Raw genomic sequence first — 16,323 nt, forward strand, 5'->3', positions numbered from 1 at the left:
TATATTCTTTCACAAATAATAATTTATCTGATTCTGAATTTAGGCTCGATGTCAACAGTTAAATATCAATGTTGTGATTGGGTAGCCCCAATTTGAGACTCACTTCTTAAGATGATCCCCTCTGTCATAGGTGGCAGAAGGCTGGGGCTAAAGGGGCTCAGCAACCCTCAAACTTTTTGCGGTGGCCAGCAACAGCAGCAGCACCATGGTGCCACCATCCCACAGTGCCCAGCGCTGCTCAGCATGCAGCCACTTCCCTGATGCCATGTACAGCACCAGTGCGCGTCAGCCTTGCAATGGCCCTGAGGGAGGAACGGGTGGGGGTCAGGTAGGGCTTAGCCCCCCCTCCCCCCTCCAAATAATATTTCCCCCCCACTGCTTATGCCCTCTGTCACTGCATAACTTTGATGGCAGAAGTTGAAGCTGAGCTAGGCTATTGCAAAACTCTCACGGGGCCTGATGCATCAAGTTGTTGAGCAAACAAGAAGTGGAAAACTGGTTGTGAATTATCAGGAGGTAGGGCAGATCTATACCTTTATAGGCTTTGTTCACACCTTTATGTGAATGCAACCTAACCTGTTATATTGGTGCATTGGCCAGGAAGATTCCAAAGGCTGTATATGCCAGAAAATGATGGTCTATACAAAAGAAAAGAACTTGTGGGCTCAATGAGAAGTTGGAGGACTGATTATGAGTGCTAGCCCAATGGCCGGTAGCAGAGCAGCAGACGTGGAAGCTCCTAGCCAAGCTAGCACAGGGGCTGCAACATCAACTACAAGCCTAAGAGACTCACTAGGCGTAGCAACAGCTGCTGTTAGAGAAGTTGGTTAGTTTCACTCAGCAGAATCAGGCAGTCTAGGAAGGAGGCAATGAGATGCCACACCCACAGGATGTGAGACAGAAACTATGAGGGGAAGCCATGAGGGGGATGGGATGGCGCACAGAGATGTAATGCCTAGCAAGAAGAGGAACAATGGGGTGGAATGCAGCTATTATGGCAAGGCCGTACATTTAGAAGGGCAGGGGCTGGGAAGAGACCCAAATTTGCTGATGATAAATATGCTAGTGGAAAGACAAAGGGTGCAGACTATGGTGGACTCAGTCTCAGACCAGACGGTAGTACAGAGAGACTTGGTAGTGGGGACGGGATGGAACAGGACCAGATAGTCCCTAAATACCTGCATGGGGACACATGACCATATGCCAAAATGTAGATAATTCTGTGGTATGACACCCACAAAGTGTTAGCTTGCGAAGCCACCCACAGTATTGCCAACCCCATTGTGTCAAAAATCGTGAGACAAACTCTTAAAAATCAAGAGATTTGGAATGTAAATCATGAGATGCTATTTTTTATGTGTGTGCACGTAGATCCCGGGGCAAGGAGGGCACAGAGCCCCAGGCCATATTGGGCAGCCTGCCTCTGCCCCATGCACAAATCCAGGGGGCACATGCCCCTCATGACTCCCCTAGCCCCAGGGCTTCATTTACCCCAACCCATGCCCCCTCTCTCTCTCTCTCACTATGGGGGCCTCAGTCTGCCCTCCCCCCTTCCCCTCTACAGACTTACCAGCGTGGCGCTCTCTATATGCACCAGAAGAAAAAATCCTGAGATTTGATCTCTCTTTCAGGAGATCATAAGTCAGAGTTATTTTGACTTTGAAATCAGGAGTCTTATGATTTTTTCATGAGAGTTGGCATTACTGCAATTACCTTATCCAGTGATCCTAGGCGAGGACTGGCCCAAGTTTCCAGCAGTGTTAAACTGTCACAGAGAGGGTCACATGTAGAACTGTCACAAAGGAGGGTCAGGCCCATAGCCTGCAAGGGATGAGAGGCAGAGTCAGGGACTTGTAGCCAGGGGCCAGGGCCCAGGAAGAGAGGTCAAGGGCTGACAAGGCTCACAGCTGGGAACCAACAGGGCCAGGGACCTACAGCCCAGAGAAGTGTGGAGCCAGGGCCAAAGGCCCAGTGCCTTGGGACAGGCAGGACCAGGGTCTTGGACCCAGGGACGCACCTGGGAGTAGCCAAGAGGGGCAAAGGGCCTGGGTGTGGGCAGAGAAAGAGAGTGTCAGAGTAGAAGGCAGCCACACTCCTCTCATTGAGGGTTTAGTTGGAGAGGACCATGAACCTCCACTAGTAGCAGCCCTGGAGCTAAGGATGGATATCAGTACCCTCTTGGAAGACGGACATTTTCAATTGGAGCAGAGCCAGGAGGATGGGTTCTGGCTTGCGTTCTGGGAGCATTAGGCCCAATGCAATGGGGAGGTACTGAGACCAGAGCTGATGAAGACAACTCTGAGGTTTGAGGTGAGGAATGATCTCCTCTACAGAACTGAGTGGGTAAGCCTGAAAGGGAGGAAGTGATACAACTATTGGTGCCCCAACAGTACTGTCAGGCCCTATTAAAAGTTCCCATGAACTTCCTATAGGAGGCCACCTGAGGAGAAATAAAACAGAAGCCCAAGTTTGGGAAAGGTTCTTTTGCCTGGGGTTACTCCAGGGGGTAAAGGAGTACTGTGATTCTGCCCTATGTGTCAGAAAGTAGCACCCAACCACCCATCCAGGGTCCTCTCCCCTTGGTAGAAACCCCTTTTGAATGGGTAGCTGTGGGCACTGTGGGGCCATTACCAAAGTGTAGCACAGCACACCAGTACAGGCAGTCCTTGCACTTACAGTGGGTTATGTTCCTGGAAAAGGTGCTGTAAGTTGAAATGATGCAAGTTGAATCTGCTTTTCCCATAGAAACAATGTTATAGTAGGGGGTTATGTTCCTGACCAAGGGCCTGATGCCCAACTTTTTATAGAAATGACCATAAACACCGTATTTAAATCAACTATTTAATCAACTATAAATGATATACACTGTACAGTACAAAGCTTTCTGAAGTGGTGGCTTTCTGAGAAACTGATCCAGGGATGTTTGTTTTGCTGCCCTCTTTTTCTCATTGTAAATTTCCCTGTAGTGCAGTAAGTGCAAGGATCCAGCGCCATAAGTAATAACATGGGTGTAAATGGTGAAGCGCTGCAAGTTGAAACACCGTAAGTCAAGGACTGCTTGTATATTCTACTTATGGGGCAACTACTGATGTACTGGTGCACAGGACACCAACATATTTTATTTATAATAGACTTTATGTGACCTGATACCCCAAGGTGGTACCCACGAGGACTGTGTCCACCCTGAAAGTAGCAGACAAGCTACTTAAAGTCTCCTTTTGAGTAGGACTTTCCAAAGAATTATTGACTGATCAGGGGATGAACTTTGTCTCGTGTTTTTGAGGGGGTGAGTGAGACTCTAGGGATTAAGCACCTAAAGACCTCAGTATACCACCCACAAACCAATGGCTTAGTAGAGTGTTTAAATCCAACTGTAATGCACATGTTGAAAAAAATTGTGGTGGAGGACCCACAAAAGTGGGATCAGATGTTGCCACCTCTGCAGTTTGCCATGAGAGAAGTTCCCCAAGCCTCAACAGGATTTTCCTCCTTTGAGCCCTTATATGGACATCAGTCATGGGGGATCCTGGATTTGATTGGAGAAGGATGGGAAGATCAGCAAAGTAAAGACAGAAATCTGGCACAATATGTGATCTAGCTAAGGGAATGACTGCAAGCAGCCCAAAAAGAGGCTCTAAAGCAGGGATCAGCAACATTTTTGGCTGGAGTGCCAAAAACACTCCAACCCTAACCCACACCTTGACTTGGCATGCCAGGGACAGACTACAGGGGAACCACGAGGGGCCTGATCTTCATTGCTGGTGGTGGCTGCATGCTTGCCTCCAAGCAGATGGTGGGCGAGGGGCCGGGGTTGCCCTACCCCAGGCTCCTTCCCCACCCTGTGCCCAGAAGTGCATATGCAGCTGCCACCACTACGGAACCAGTGCTGGGGCTCGGGAGCCTGGTGCAGCTGTCTTCAGCTTACCTCCTACCAGTACACCTACCCAGAGCCCAGACCAGCTGTGGCAGGCAGCTGGGAGACTACAAACAGCTGTACTGAGCTCTGGCTGGGCTCTGTGGCAGCATGCCTTGAGATGCACAGCCAGGAAGAGGCCTGGGGCAGCACAACACCAGACACTTCCTCGCCATCTGCCTGGAGGTGCATGTGCAGCCACTGCCACCATGGAACATAGCCAAGGGCTCCAAAGCCCAGTGCAGCATTTTACAGCCTCCCAGCTGCCTGCCACAGCCAGCCTGGGCTCTGGGCAGTTGTAGCATGTGGCTGGCAGGCTGCAAACATTTGTAACAGGCTCCAGAGCACCGGCACTGGGTCTGTGGTGGCAGTGGCTGCACATGTGCCTCTGGGCAGATGGCAGGGGAGAAGCCATGGTTGCTCTGCCTCAGGTCCCTTTCCAGCCATGCACCGAAAGTGCATGTGCACCTGCTGCTGGCACGCAGCCTGGCTGGGGCTCCAAAGCCCAATGCAGTTGCTTGCAGCCTCCCAGCTGCAGCCAACCCAGGCTCTGGTCAGCTGCTTGCAGCCATGGAGCCCAGGCTGCTTGCAGCCTCCCAACCACCTGCTACAAGCAGTCCAGACTCTGTGACTAGCAGCAGCTGCCTAATGCGCAGGCTGGCTGTGGCATGCCAAGCAGAATGGCCTTTTGGGCCATGCTCTAACATGTGTGCTGTGGGTTGCTGAACCCTGCTCTAGAGAATAATATTGGATAGAAATACTTCTGGGCCAGGTGATCAGAGAGAACTGGAGGAGGATCCTGCGATGGCTGCAGGGAGAGATAAAAACAGAAAAAGAAATGACACTGAAAAGAGACATAAAACAAGAATCCCACAGTGAGTGGCGAAGCCTGATTGTGGTAGAGCCGAAACTGGATGAGAAGATTTGCCTGTGTACTGATTTTAGGAAAATGAATGCGTTGGCTAAGTTTGATGTGTACCTGATGCTGAGAGTGGATGATATAGTAGAGAATATTAGACAAGCCTGCTATATATTGACCCTGGACTTGATTAAGGGCTACTGACAGATGAGCATAGCACCCGAAGGCCAGGAGAAGTTGGGGTTTGCCATCCTGTGCAGCCTGTTTGAGTTCTGATGAATGCTATTTGGACTATGTGGAGTAGCTGCCACGTTCTAACACCTAGTGGACAGCATATTGGCACCCCACTGTGGCTATGCAATGGCCTACATCAATGATACAATCGTGTACACCTTAGGCTGGTAAAAACAAAGTGGTGGACGGGTTGTACTCAGCCTGGCGAGATGTGAGCAGTGGGGTACCCCAGGGCTCGGTCCTCGGGCCTGCACTGTTTAACATCTTCATTGGCGACATGGACAAGGGGGTGGAAAACACATTGTCCAAGTTTGTTGATGACACTAAGATGTGGGGCGTGGTGGACACACTTGAAGGGAGAGAGAGGCTGCAACTAGATTTAGACAGACTACAAAAGTGGGCAGACGAGAATAGGATGGGGTTCAACGTAGACAAATGCAGGGTGCTGCACCTTGGGAGAAGGAATCCACAGCATACATACAGGCTGGGGAGTTCCCTTCTTGAAAGCACAGAGGTGGAAAGGGATCTTGGAGTCATTATTGACTCCAAGATGAACATGAGCTGCCAATGCCAGACCGCAGCCAGCAAGGCCAGCCGTACCTTGTCATGCATCCAAAGGTGCATCTCAAGCCAGTCCAGAGAAGTGATACTCCCCCTCTATGCGACTTTGGTCAGGCCGCAGCTGGAGTACTCCATCCAGTACTGGGCGCCGCACTTCAAAAGGGATGTGGCCAGCCTGGAGAGGGTTCAGAGGAGGGCCACCTGCTTGGTGAGAGGGCAGCAGGACAGGCCCTACGAGGAGAGACTGAAGGACCTGAACCTGTTCAGCCTCAGCAAGAGGAGGCTGAGGAGGGACCTGGTGGCTGCCTACAAGCTCATCAGGGGGGATCAACAGCAAATAGGCAGAGCCCTTTTCTCCCCAGCACCACCTGGGGTGACAAGGAACAATGGTAATAAGCTGATGGAGAATAGGTTTAGGTTAGAGATCAGAGGGCAATATTTTGCAGTTAGGGTGGCCAAAATCTGGAACCAACTTTCCAGGGAAGTGGTCCTCACCGCTACCTTGGGCAAATTCAAAAGGAGGTGGATGATCACCTGTCTGGGGTCTTGTGAACCCAGCATTCATTCTTGCCTGTGGCAGGGGGTCAGGCTAGATGATCTGTTCAGGTCCCTCCTGACCCTAGCTACTATGAAACTATGAAACTATGACAGGGGAGTCACGTTGACCAGAAACATTACACATTAGTAGTATATAAGCCAGAGCCAAAGCAGGGAGTTAGATCTAGGAAGCGGCAGGGTGAGGAGGCTGTGCTGTGAGATAGCTGCTACTGATGACTGCCTGGCAGGGAGCTTTGGGAATGCAACCCAAGGGACCTGACTCAGGGCCCAGAAGAAGTGTGGCACGCAGCCAGTGTTATAGCTGGAGGGCTTTCTGATTGCACTGGTGTTTATACTGGTGGTTTGGGTTTGGGACTACTAGGGGCTGGTGGAGGTCCCAATAGTGTCTGAAGGCATGCAGGTGTCCAGGGAGGAATGGAGTGGAACTGATTTGTGAACAGGGATGGTTTTCCCTGTAAAACTTTCATTGTGATTTCAGACCTCAGATTTTCTGCCTGAGGTAATTAGTAGGGCTGTGCGAAATGGCACTGTTCCGTTTCAACTTGAGCTTCAACGTTTCAATGGAACAGCGTTTCGTTTCACATTTCATTTTGATTCGAAACCACTGTTCCATTTCACTTCGTCTAAACAGTGACTGTTTCAACGCTGTTTCGACCTTTCGTCTATTTGCTATAATGGGGAAGCTCAAAACAGACTCTCTCATCCGGCAGGCAGATGGAGTCCTGCAACCCCGGGAAAGCTGCAGGGGCTGTGCCAGTCCTCCCAGGGCTGCAGGCCACCGATCTGCCTGCCAAATGAGGAAGGGAAGCCGGCTGCTGCTGCCTGGGATTGGGGAGCTGGGGAAGGGAACTGAGCCCGATCGCTCAGTTCCCCTCCCCAGTGCTAGGTCGGGCTGGGAAAAGGAACTCAGCCCAGCTGGAAAAACTCCTTCACAGTCAGGGTGTCGAGACTGTGGAATAAACTCCCTCCAGTGGTGGTGCAGCCACCTACCCTGGAAATCTTCAAAAGGAGACTGGACAGTCACCTCGCTGAGGTCACTTGACCCCAGTTGCGTTTTCCTGCCTAGTACAGAGGGACTGGACCTGATGATCTACAAGGTCCTTTTAGCCCCTAACAATCTATGAATCTATGAATTGATTTTATGCTCATTGACTTGCGGATCCCTAATGAGTTAATTAAGGCTGATTGAGTTAATCTGAATTTGGAATAACAATGAGTCAATCTGAACTGATTTAAACTATGGATCCATAGTGAATTAATTGTGGAAGGATTTCTCTTCCAAAGTTCAGCCCAGTAGAGTGGCACAGAATTTAACGTCTTCACATTTTTTGATATAACCTATCCTGGACACCCACACATGTAGTTAGTCCAATTCCCATACAAGGTGATTACTTCCAGAGTCACATCCAATTGGAGTGGCACAATGAACCATGAAGGGCAGAGGCTGGGATAAGCGCCCAAGCAGCCTGAGAAGGGCAGAAACCTGAGCCAGAGGCCCAGCAGCCTAGGAGAGGCACAGACCGGGGCCAGGGTCCCAGAGTAAGAGATGTAGGGGCTGGAGGCCCAGAGATACTTATGACTAAGATCAAAGGCCAAGAGCCCCAGACACAAATCAGCGGGCCAGGGCTGGAGGCTTGCAGCCAGAGAAAAGGGGTGGAGGCCAAAAGGACCGAGGCCCCAACAAGGGAGTGACTGTGCAATGACATCTGCAAGGCATGGGTGTGGTATAAGGTGCAGTTGGAGCCATGTAATATGCCCTTAAGGTAAGCAAGGTCAGAAGAGTTGACTACTGGAGAAGAGAGAGTACCTTAGACTTGTCAGTCTCTAAGGGCAGCCTCCCCTTCACGAAGACATTTTACAAGTCAGAAAACTGCCAGATTTCACAAAGTCCCTTCCAGTAATTATTCCCCATTATTCAGCACTGGTGAGGCCACATCCAGAGTACTGTGTCCAGTTTTGGGTCCCCCAGAAAGGATGCGGACAAGTTGAAGAGTCCAGTGGACAGCAACAACAATGGTGAGGAGGCTGGGGGACATGACTTCTGTGGAGAGGCTGAGGGAAGAAGGCCCATTAAGCCTGGAGAAGACTGAAGGGGAATTTAATAGCAGCCTTCAACTACCTGAAAGGTGGTTTGAAAGAGGATGGAGCTAGACTGTTCTCAGTGGTGGCAGATGACAGAGCAAGGAGCAATAGTCTCAAGTTGCAGCAAGGCAGGTTTCAGTTGGATATTAGGAAAAACTTTCTCACTAGGAAGGTGGTGAAACAGTGGGAATGGCTTACCTGGGGTGATGGTGAACTCTCCATCTGTGGAGGTTTTAAAGCAGACCTGGACAAAGCTTTGGCTGGGATGATCTAGCTGGGGCTGGGCCTGCCTCAAGCAGAGGAGTAGATGAGACCCTGAGTGCCCTTCCCACCCGAATTTTCTATGAAGCCAGCTCTGAGGATGTCTGTACTGGAGTTCTGCTGCCTGAATTTTGGCCCATTGCCTACAAAGCAGTGTCTTAAATACCACCCGTGTAAATGCTAGCAGGTATCGGCCAAGAAGCCAGCTGTTGCAGCACCTGCCCCAGTGTCTGGAAGGGGGGGGGGGGCATCCACCAGGCCCCTGCGTGCACGCCTGAGTGGGGGCAAGTGACAGCAGCCTCTGCGCCCTGCGCCAAGGCGCTGCGGAGGGGCTTGCACCAGGCTCTAGTCCTGCCCGCCCAAGGGCAGGCCCCTTGCAGCCCCGCCCGTGACAACACAGCGCACACGCAGCGCTTGCACCGCCGGAGTCAGCCGACGCTCTGCGGTAACGCCTCCCTGTCACAGAGGGAGTCGCGTGGGCTCCCCAAGCTCTGCGCGCGTTCCTTTGGGGCGGGGCGATAGGCGACGACACGTCACAACAGGCAGACCAGCTACGTCACAGCGGGCCCGCCCCGCTGCGTGTCAGTGACCGAACGCACATACCCACGGGTCCTGCCCCCCCCCCCCCCGCGCCTCGTTCCTGTTGGCGGGGGCGGGGCGGCCCGTGAGGCCCCAGAGGCGACGGAGCGTCCCCCCCCCCCCTCGCCCCCAGCCCGCATAAAGCACGAGAGGAAGTGGCTTGTACGCCACTGTTTGCACTCCTCCCCCGCTCGACCGTTGATAAGGCGTTCGGGAGGACTTGGTGTCAGGGCTCCAGTGGCGCAATCGGTTAGCGCGCGGTACTTATATAGCAGTACGCAGCAGAGCCATGCCGAGGTTGTGAGTTCGAGCCTCACCTGGAGCACATCTCCTTTTCGCCCGCTGCGCCGTGGTTTCTCTGCCTGTTTGGCTCCTTATTTCTTTGTTTGGTCCCGGCCCCGGGGCAAACCCCGGGGAGAGGGGGTGCAGCTGAGCTGTGCAACCCCGCCAGGCACGTGAGACCTGCCCCGGGCGTCCGCGCGCACGCGGGAAGAGGGGCGGGGCGGGGCGGCCGCGCCAGGGGGAGCCTTCGTGTGCAGTGTGCGTGTGTCCACATGTATGTATGTATGTACACATACATAGTGTGTATACGCAAGGGACATGATATATGTATATATGCTGGCACACAGATAGATACACACACGTATCCTGACCCCAAATGTAAAATTAAACAAATTTGTTTATACATTTATAAACACAGATAATGTTTTTATCTATCTGCCTATCTGTGTTTCATTATACTTACGTTTTATTTCCATATATATCAACATATATTTACATATATATATATGTACATTGATATATACATTTATATGTATATATCAATATATTTCGAATTTATATACATATATATACATTATATTAAATATTGTATATATGTATTATATTGTATTATATGTATGATATATGTATGTTATATTGTGCATTATGTATATTATATATTTATATATGTACTTATCTATAAACATGTATTTTTATATACACATGTACTTATATATGGACATATTTATATTATTTTTATTTATATACATGTATATAAATACATGTCTATTATATATAGTATATGTATTATATAACATGTATATCATATCTATTATGTATATTTTATTATATTGTATATATGGATTATAGATGTATATTATATTATTCATTTATATATGCACTTATATATAAACATATATACAATTTATATACACATGTATTTAAATATTGGCATATGTTATTTATATATATGTGTGTGTGTATATGTGTGTATCTATCTATCTATCTATCTATAGATAGATAGATAGATATTCTAATATTATAAAAGCCTAAGTCTGTCTGTCTGTCTGTCCATAACGCTGTATTCGCGCTTTGATTGGCTGACAAACAGCCAATCAGAGTATGAAGAAGCATTCTGACAGAAGGCATCCTGCCGCCATGATGGTGGGAACACAGGACAGGACAGGGAGCGCAAAGCTGCACTGGTCTCGCCCTGCCCCCCCCCCCCGCCCTGCTCCCTGCAGGTAACACGGGGTATGTGGTAAAGCCTGGGCCCAACTCACTTTTTACATGCAGGCTTGCTTTTTATATGGCTATATGCCACATCACTTGTGCTCTGCCTTTATTGTGCTTTTAGTGTTAATATGTACCCTTGAGCCTTCACTTCACCATTGTATCCAAAAAAAGTTTGACAGTAGAGTTGTTCATATATTTTCCTGGTAACGATTGCACACCCAGTCTTTGTAGAAAATAAATAATTCACATGCTTCAGTATAGACATTACAAGGTATGCCATATATTAATAATAATAATAAATATATTATATACAGGTGAATTCATCCAAACTAGCTCTCTGGGGCTGCAACTGCTAACTGACATGACTTATCTTCTCCCTCCTATTGAATTAGCTGCCTATTTTGCAGTCCAACAATACAAAGTATATGTTTATTTTTTATTCTGGCCCAGTTATTCTCCATATGTTATTCTTTATAATGTCAATAATGGTGAAATGAAGAAAAAAGAAGGAAATTCCTGACTAATCCATAAAAAAGTAAATACAGATCTTTTTGTATTTTTAGTGGCCTCAGAGATCTATATTCTTATTAATGACGTGCAAAGAACAGCAAAGAAGGAAGCAGCGTGGTAAAGTTTAAAATGACGCAGGCTAGATATTTAGGTTCTACTCCTGCAACATGTCAGCACGCCCTACACTTACTGCCATCCATAGCCACATTGATTTTAATGGGTATATTCCATTGCTGTATTTTTATCTGGGTTGGAGTGCTCAGTTGTGCATAGTCAAATTAGCTAAATTAGCCTGTGATTGTTCACACTTCAGAGATTAGTTAAACTAGCTGTTCTAACATGCATTTTGGTATTCCTATCTAAGTTTCAAGTGGCAGGGGAAACACAAGGATCTGTTTCTGAGTTGCTGAAAATACCTGTTTTACCTCTAAACAAGATTAATCAGCATTATTGCACAGCACAAAATGCACTACTTTCTTGGAGCAAAGGAAACATGGATGAGATTTAACCTCCCCTGTCTTGCCAGTCATTTATCTATTAATTTAATTTAGCAGTGGAGTTAAGCACACATCTGAAATATTTGCAGGATTAGGGTACTGCAGGGGAAATAATTCCAAGTCCTGATAACTAAAAGTGATTCACAGTGGAAGTGTAGCAAGAGGTGATTTTTTTTAACAGAGGGTATACTCAAAGCACAGTAAATGAACTGACTCTGAACATAAATCCTTGAAATAGATTGTGACCTTGTCCCATTTGGAGCAAACCTGTTTCACACACATCACTTCTGGAGCCCTGCCTCCCTGCTGCTTTTTTTCACCTGGAACAGCCTTTTTTAATTCATACTATTCACAGGTGTAAAAAATTGTGCAATGTAGAGAAAAAAAGTCCACATGAGAGCTGGGCCTTAACTTTATGAATAGGGGAGAAGATGAGGCTTTCTTGACTCACTATGCATGGTTATATAGGGAATCTTTTTGTGGATTAGAAAAGAAGGCTGTGTAGGCTGTTTGGTCAACTCTTCGCAAAGACTGCAGGAGTTGAGCCAGGAGATGACTGTACCCTGAAGACTGATTTGGGTAAGGGGGATGGCATGAGGCTTGTGAGGAGGTAGAGAAAACAGTGCATTTCTTCAATCACAGCATGTGCTGAAGGATCTTAAGGCCTCAGAATGAGGTAACTGGGAAAAGTGAAGCAAAGGGGCCTAAGTGTGACTTGAAGATGTTGCCTGCATTTGTGTCTTAGAGTGTTGCTATAGTTGAACTCATGTTAAAATAAACTTGTGGACAAGAGCTGGGGCCTGTGTAGTGCTCCTGCGTACAAAGGGCCTTTTTATATTGGATGTCTCTAGTATGAATGAATGCTGCCAGCACACAGTGGTGTGGGAGCTTCACCATTCTTGCAAAGGGTGTGGTCCCCTCCAGCCAGCTCCAGAAGGCATTAAAAAATATTGTATTTTATTTGTACTTACTATTGTCTGTCTTGATGTGCAGGGCTGTATGATAATTTGGTTATAACCAAATTATTTGGTTCTGTGTTCAGCTTGTGATTTCATTTAAATCACATACAATGTGTGGTCTTTGAGGGGAAAAAATGAATTTGATGGCAGAACTTGTACATGTCTGGTAGCTTTCATTCTAAAGCTTAAACTTAATTTTCTGTGACTATTGATGTGTAATAAAACTTAAATAATTAGCAACAGTACCTAAAAATCTTCTGCATGGATTAATCAGATCAACTTCCTCTAGGAGGAAGAAACTGAAAATCATTGTGTTTGTCCCTTCTGTGTTCACGTGTTTAACTAAAGTGACTTTGCGAGGCAAGTTTATTGTTGCTGAATACTAGAGATTGGAAGGAATTGTGTAAACACACAGTGGATTTTGCTTGCCAGTCTTTAAAATACAGATTAGTAACTTCAGTATTCTGAATAATACACAGGTATAATAGGGAATGGCTGCTGTTTTAGCTTGCAAATGAAAGTAATGGTTTAAAGTGATGCACAATTATTATTTTAAGAAGCTACTCGGTTGTGACTTGTGTTCCTAACTAATTTAAGGCTGCTTGAAAGCCTCCTAAACCTTTACTTGTTCTTTGCAGTAGTTAATTACACTTGTAACTAAAGCAGACTTGACTACCTCATTTTGTAGAATAGGAGAATGTAAATACAAAGGTTTTTTGTATGTCTGAACCCCCCATGAGGAGTGTCAGAGAACATTTTATAAGCATTATTAAATGCATGCAGCACAATACAGGGGTAATGTGCCTGCCTGACTGTGTAAGAGTGGTGGGAAGAAAAGGGTTCTTTTGCATCTATGCTAAAATAGTCTTCATTTTGGGGAAATCCTTAGGGCTGTGTTTCCTCCTCTGTAAAAGGGGGTGGGGGGAGGGAAGGGTCTTCTTGTGTCCTGTTCGAGATTGTTAATGACAGATATTTAGCAGAATCTGCAGATTCCTTAACAACACGTTAAACAGACCAGTATCTCTTCTTGACACTGAGGCAACTCATGCCATTTGTTCCTGACCCAAAACAGGCCAGGATTGTTTGCTAAAGAACATAACGCTATGCAAGTAAAATGCTTGTTTTTAATCATTTATAAAGTCTTTCTATGGAGCTGAATAGGAAAAAAAACCCCTCAATTACTTAAAAAATCAACATTAACCATTTTGGTCAGTTTGTTGTTGCCTTTAACATGGGTGCCTGAAATAGGAGAGAACTATGGGCCTCCAGGCATTAAAATAGAGGCAGTCTGATATTTTTTTTCCCCCCAATCTGATTACCAGCAGCTCCCATTGAAATCAAGATCCTGACCTGCCATGAGCTACACAGCTGTAAACATTGGCCTAGTATAGCTTTGCAAACTTTTTGACTTGATTAATATGCAGAAGTGGCTCCATATAAACTGTGTTTTTTGCAATGCATCCAAGAAGACATTAAAGGCATAGCCCACCACAGCGTGGGCCAGAGTTGTGTAAAGATTGCAAATGCTTCTGTCATATACTGTTTGAACTTGCTTGAGACAATCCCAACTATTTATGTAGTAAATTTTTGCACTTGGATGTTAAAGCTTCCTTCTCAATTGCCTGTGTTGCTTTAAATGGAACTAGCAACTTTACCCAGTTTAAAAAGAGACCATCTCATCAAAATAGCTACAAAGAGGAATATAAAGCATTATGCAGAAAAATGGGAAGAAATCTACACAACTGCAATAAGACTTTCTGGACAAGATTGTTAAAGATATTTTACTTCCAGATGCCTGTGTCAGTATCTTTCCCTGATGGGAGCAGATCTGGCCCTGCTGTCAAGCTGAGTTGCTATAAGATTGTATATGCTAAGGGGAAGTAGACTGATTAAATGTTCAAAGACCACAAGATTAAAATACTGATTTCTTTGCTCTGCTGGTTTTGGAACCTTCATGGTACAGTGATCTGCAACCAGGGTGCAGGGGCACCTTGGGATTCTGCCAGATATTTCAAAGGGTGCTGTGATAAGTCAGGTATTAGGAGATAAATTATGATGCATCATTAAGCAGATAGGCATAGGCTCAGGCTTCTTTCTCTATGCCTGGATGAGTCCCCATCCCCATTGTAAGGCCCCTCTGCAAGGATATAAGTACTGTAATATATAAATTAGCTTTCTGAAAGCGGGTGTCATACAATTAAAAAAAGGTATGGAGAGATGCCTTGAGTCTAAAATTAATTAATTAATTATTTAATTAACACTGCTTTAGGTTGTATTCTTTTATGAATAGCCTTGCAAACTAGAGGGGAAGAATTCTTTGAAATGAAAACAGGGATACATTATGTAATCTGAGTCAGTTAAATGTAAGGTTATGTTCCAACACATACTGTGTAGCTGAAAGCAGTTGCTCCTACGTGCCAGGGAAGAGAATTAAGCAGAATACTTTATAAGTAGCTAATAGGGAGGCTGTATTTTTCTGTGCATCAAAGCCTGTTATTTGAGAACAGCACATAGAATGGAAGTACGTGACAATATAAGAAAGTGGATGTAAAACAATATTTGAAAGTGATTTTTAAAGTGGTTTGAGGTTTGAGTTTTTGTTTTGTTTTTTAATGATGGCAATATACAATGTTATCATGATTATTGTGTGGTATTTTTAGCGTAGATTAGGAGGCTAGCACCATAATAAACTGTTTGAACTTCTGATATAGTTTTATAGTTTCTGGATGGAGTGGGATAAATCCAAATATTAATACTATTGATGACTGTTCTTCTTTGGACTGCATTCATTTTGGAAATGAAGATGGCTTGTTCCCATACCTGTTCGGTACTTGCATGCAAGGAGACAGCCCCAGGAGACTTAGGTGCCACTTGGAGGCAAGTTATTTTGAAGGCGAGTGGTACCTGTATGCCATACATCACCAGCACAAGAAGGAAATGCAGGAAGGGTTATTGCACAAGTGTGTGCAAGAAAGGCCATTAATGATGCTTTTGTTATATGAAAAACAAGATTTTTCTAATGATAGTACAACTTCCATCCAATAAGATGCTTCTAGCAATACCAAACATGATAAAACCTGTGACAAAAATCTTGGAATTAAACTATTAGTCATGCCCCTTTATTTGCCTTGAAGTCAATATTTGACATCTAGTCTTATTTATTTCTTTTGTATAACTTCCAGCAGATGGAGCTGTGATCACACACAAAGCATTATATAAAAAAAAAAAAAGAGAGAGAAAGCAGTTCCAGACCCTCTTTAAAAAAAAAAAAAAAAAAAGAAGCCACTTACTATGCTTTTTTGTTTCACAAAGGACAAGCAATAAGTATATGTTCCAGTGGTTAGATGGAAGATCGAGTCAATATCTGGAAGGACAGATGAAGTTTCTGTATATGTCATTCTCTTGTATGGATATCTGTAAAGTTACATCTATCAATTGGTATCATTAAATGATAGAGGTGAATGGTGTCTTTGAAATCAAAATGTCTTGGTTTTAGTTGGCAGCACTGCTGAATTCTGCCAGGCAAGCAGCCTTAGGTTGAATTCTTTTCTCTGCAGATTTGGTAAAGAACTGATTACCTCAACAGAAGCCCTTCTGCACTGTTGTCACAGGACCAGGCAATTGTGTTTCATGCTACTGCCTTGGCCTATGGGAATCTTTGACTGCACTTTACTGTCAGGAAGGGAGAGCAAAAAACTCTTGTGCAAGGACCTGGAACACATTCTGAGTGGAGGCAAACTATGTTAGTAACGCTAATGCATCATTATTTAAGGAGGCAAGGGCAGTGAGAGAGAAGTGACATGGGCCGATGGA

The 16,323-nt window shown here is 45.8% G+C and overlaps 1 protein-coding gene and 1 non-coding gene across 3 annotated transcripts in view; one reads left to right on the forward strand and one right to left on the reverse strand.

Moving 5' to 3' along the window:
• The window catches only part of HAAO (3-hydroxyanthranilate 3,4-dioxygenase), a 70,650-nt gene extending 61,153 nt beyond the window's left edge, over positions 1–9,497 (reverse strand). Inside the window, exons 1-2 of one of the 2 annotated variants that reach the window (XM_014598111.3) lie at positions 9,365–9,496; positions 1,714–1,821 (exon numbers count right to left, since the gene is read on the reverse strand). Coding sequence is in view for 1 of the 2 variants with exons in the window: in XM_014598109.3 (XP_014453595.1) it covers positions 9,365–9,375 (11 nt within the window). In the remaining variant the exon portion in view is untranslated. Of the gene's footprint in view, positions 1–1,713; positions 1,822–9,364 lie in introns of both variants that reach the window. The other variant, XM_014598109.3, reaches the window with a different exon arrangement.
• Positions 9,279–9,372, forward strand: TRNAI-UAU (transfer RNA isoleucine (anticodon UAU)). The gene is made up of 2 exons: positions 9,279–9,316; positions 9,337–9,372. It is a non-coding gene; the product is annotated as a tRNA-Ile (tRNA).
• Positions 9,498–16,323: the final 6,826 nt, after the last annotated feature.

The sequence above is a fragment of the Alligator mississippiensis genome, chromosome 1, assembly GCF_030867095.1.
Source record: "Alligator mississippiensis isolate rAllMis1 chromosome 1, rAllMis1, whole genome shotgun sequence".
Classification (NCBI taxonomy): domain Eukaryota; kingdom Metazoa; phylum Chordata; order Crocodylia; family Alligatoridae; genus Alligator; species Alligator mississippiensis.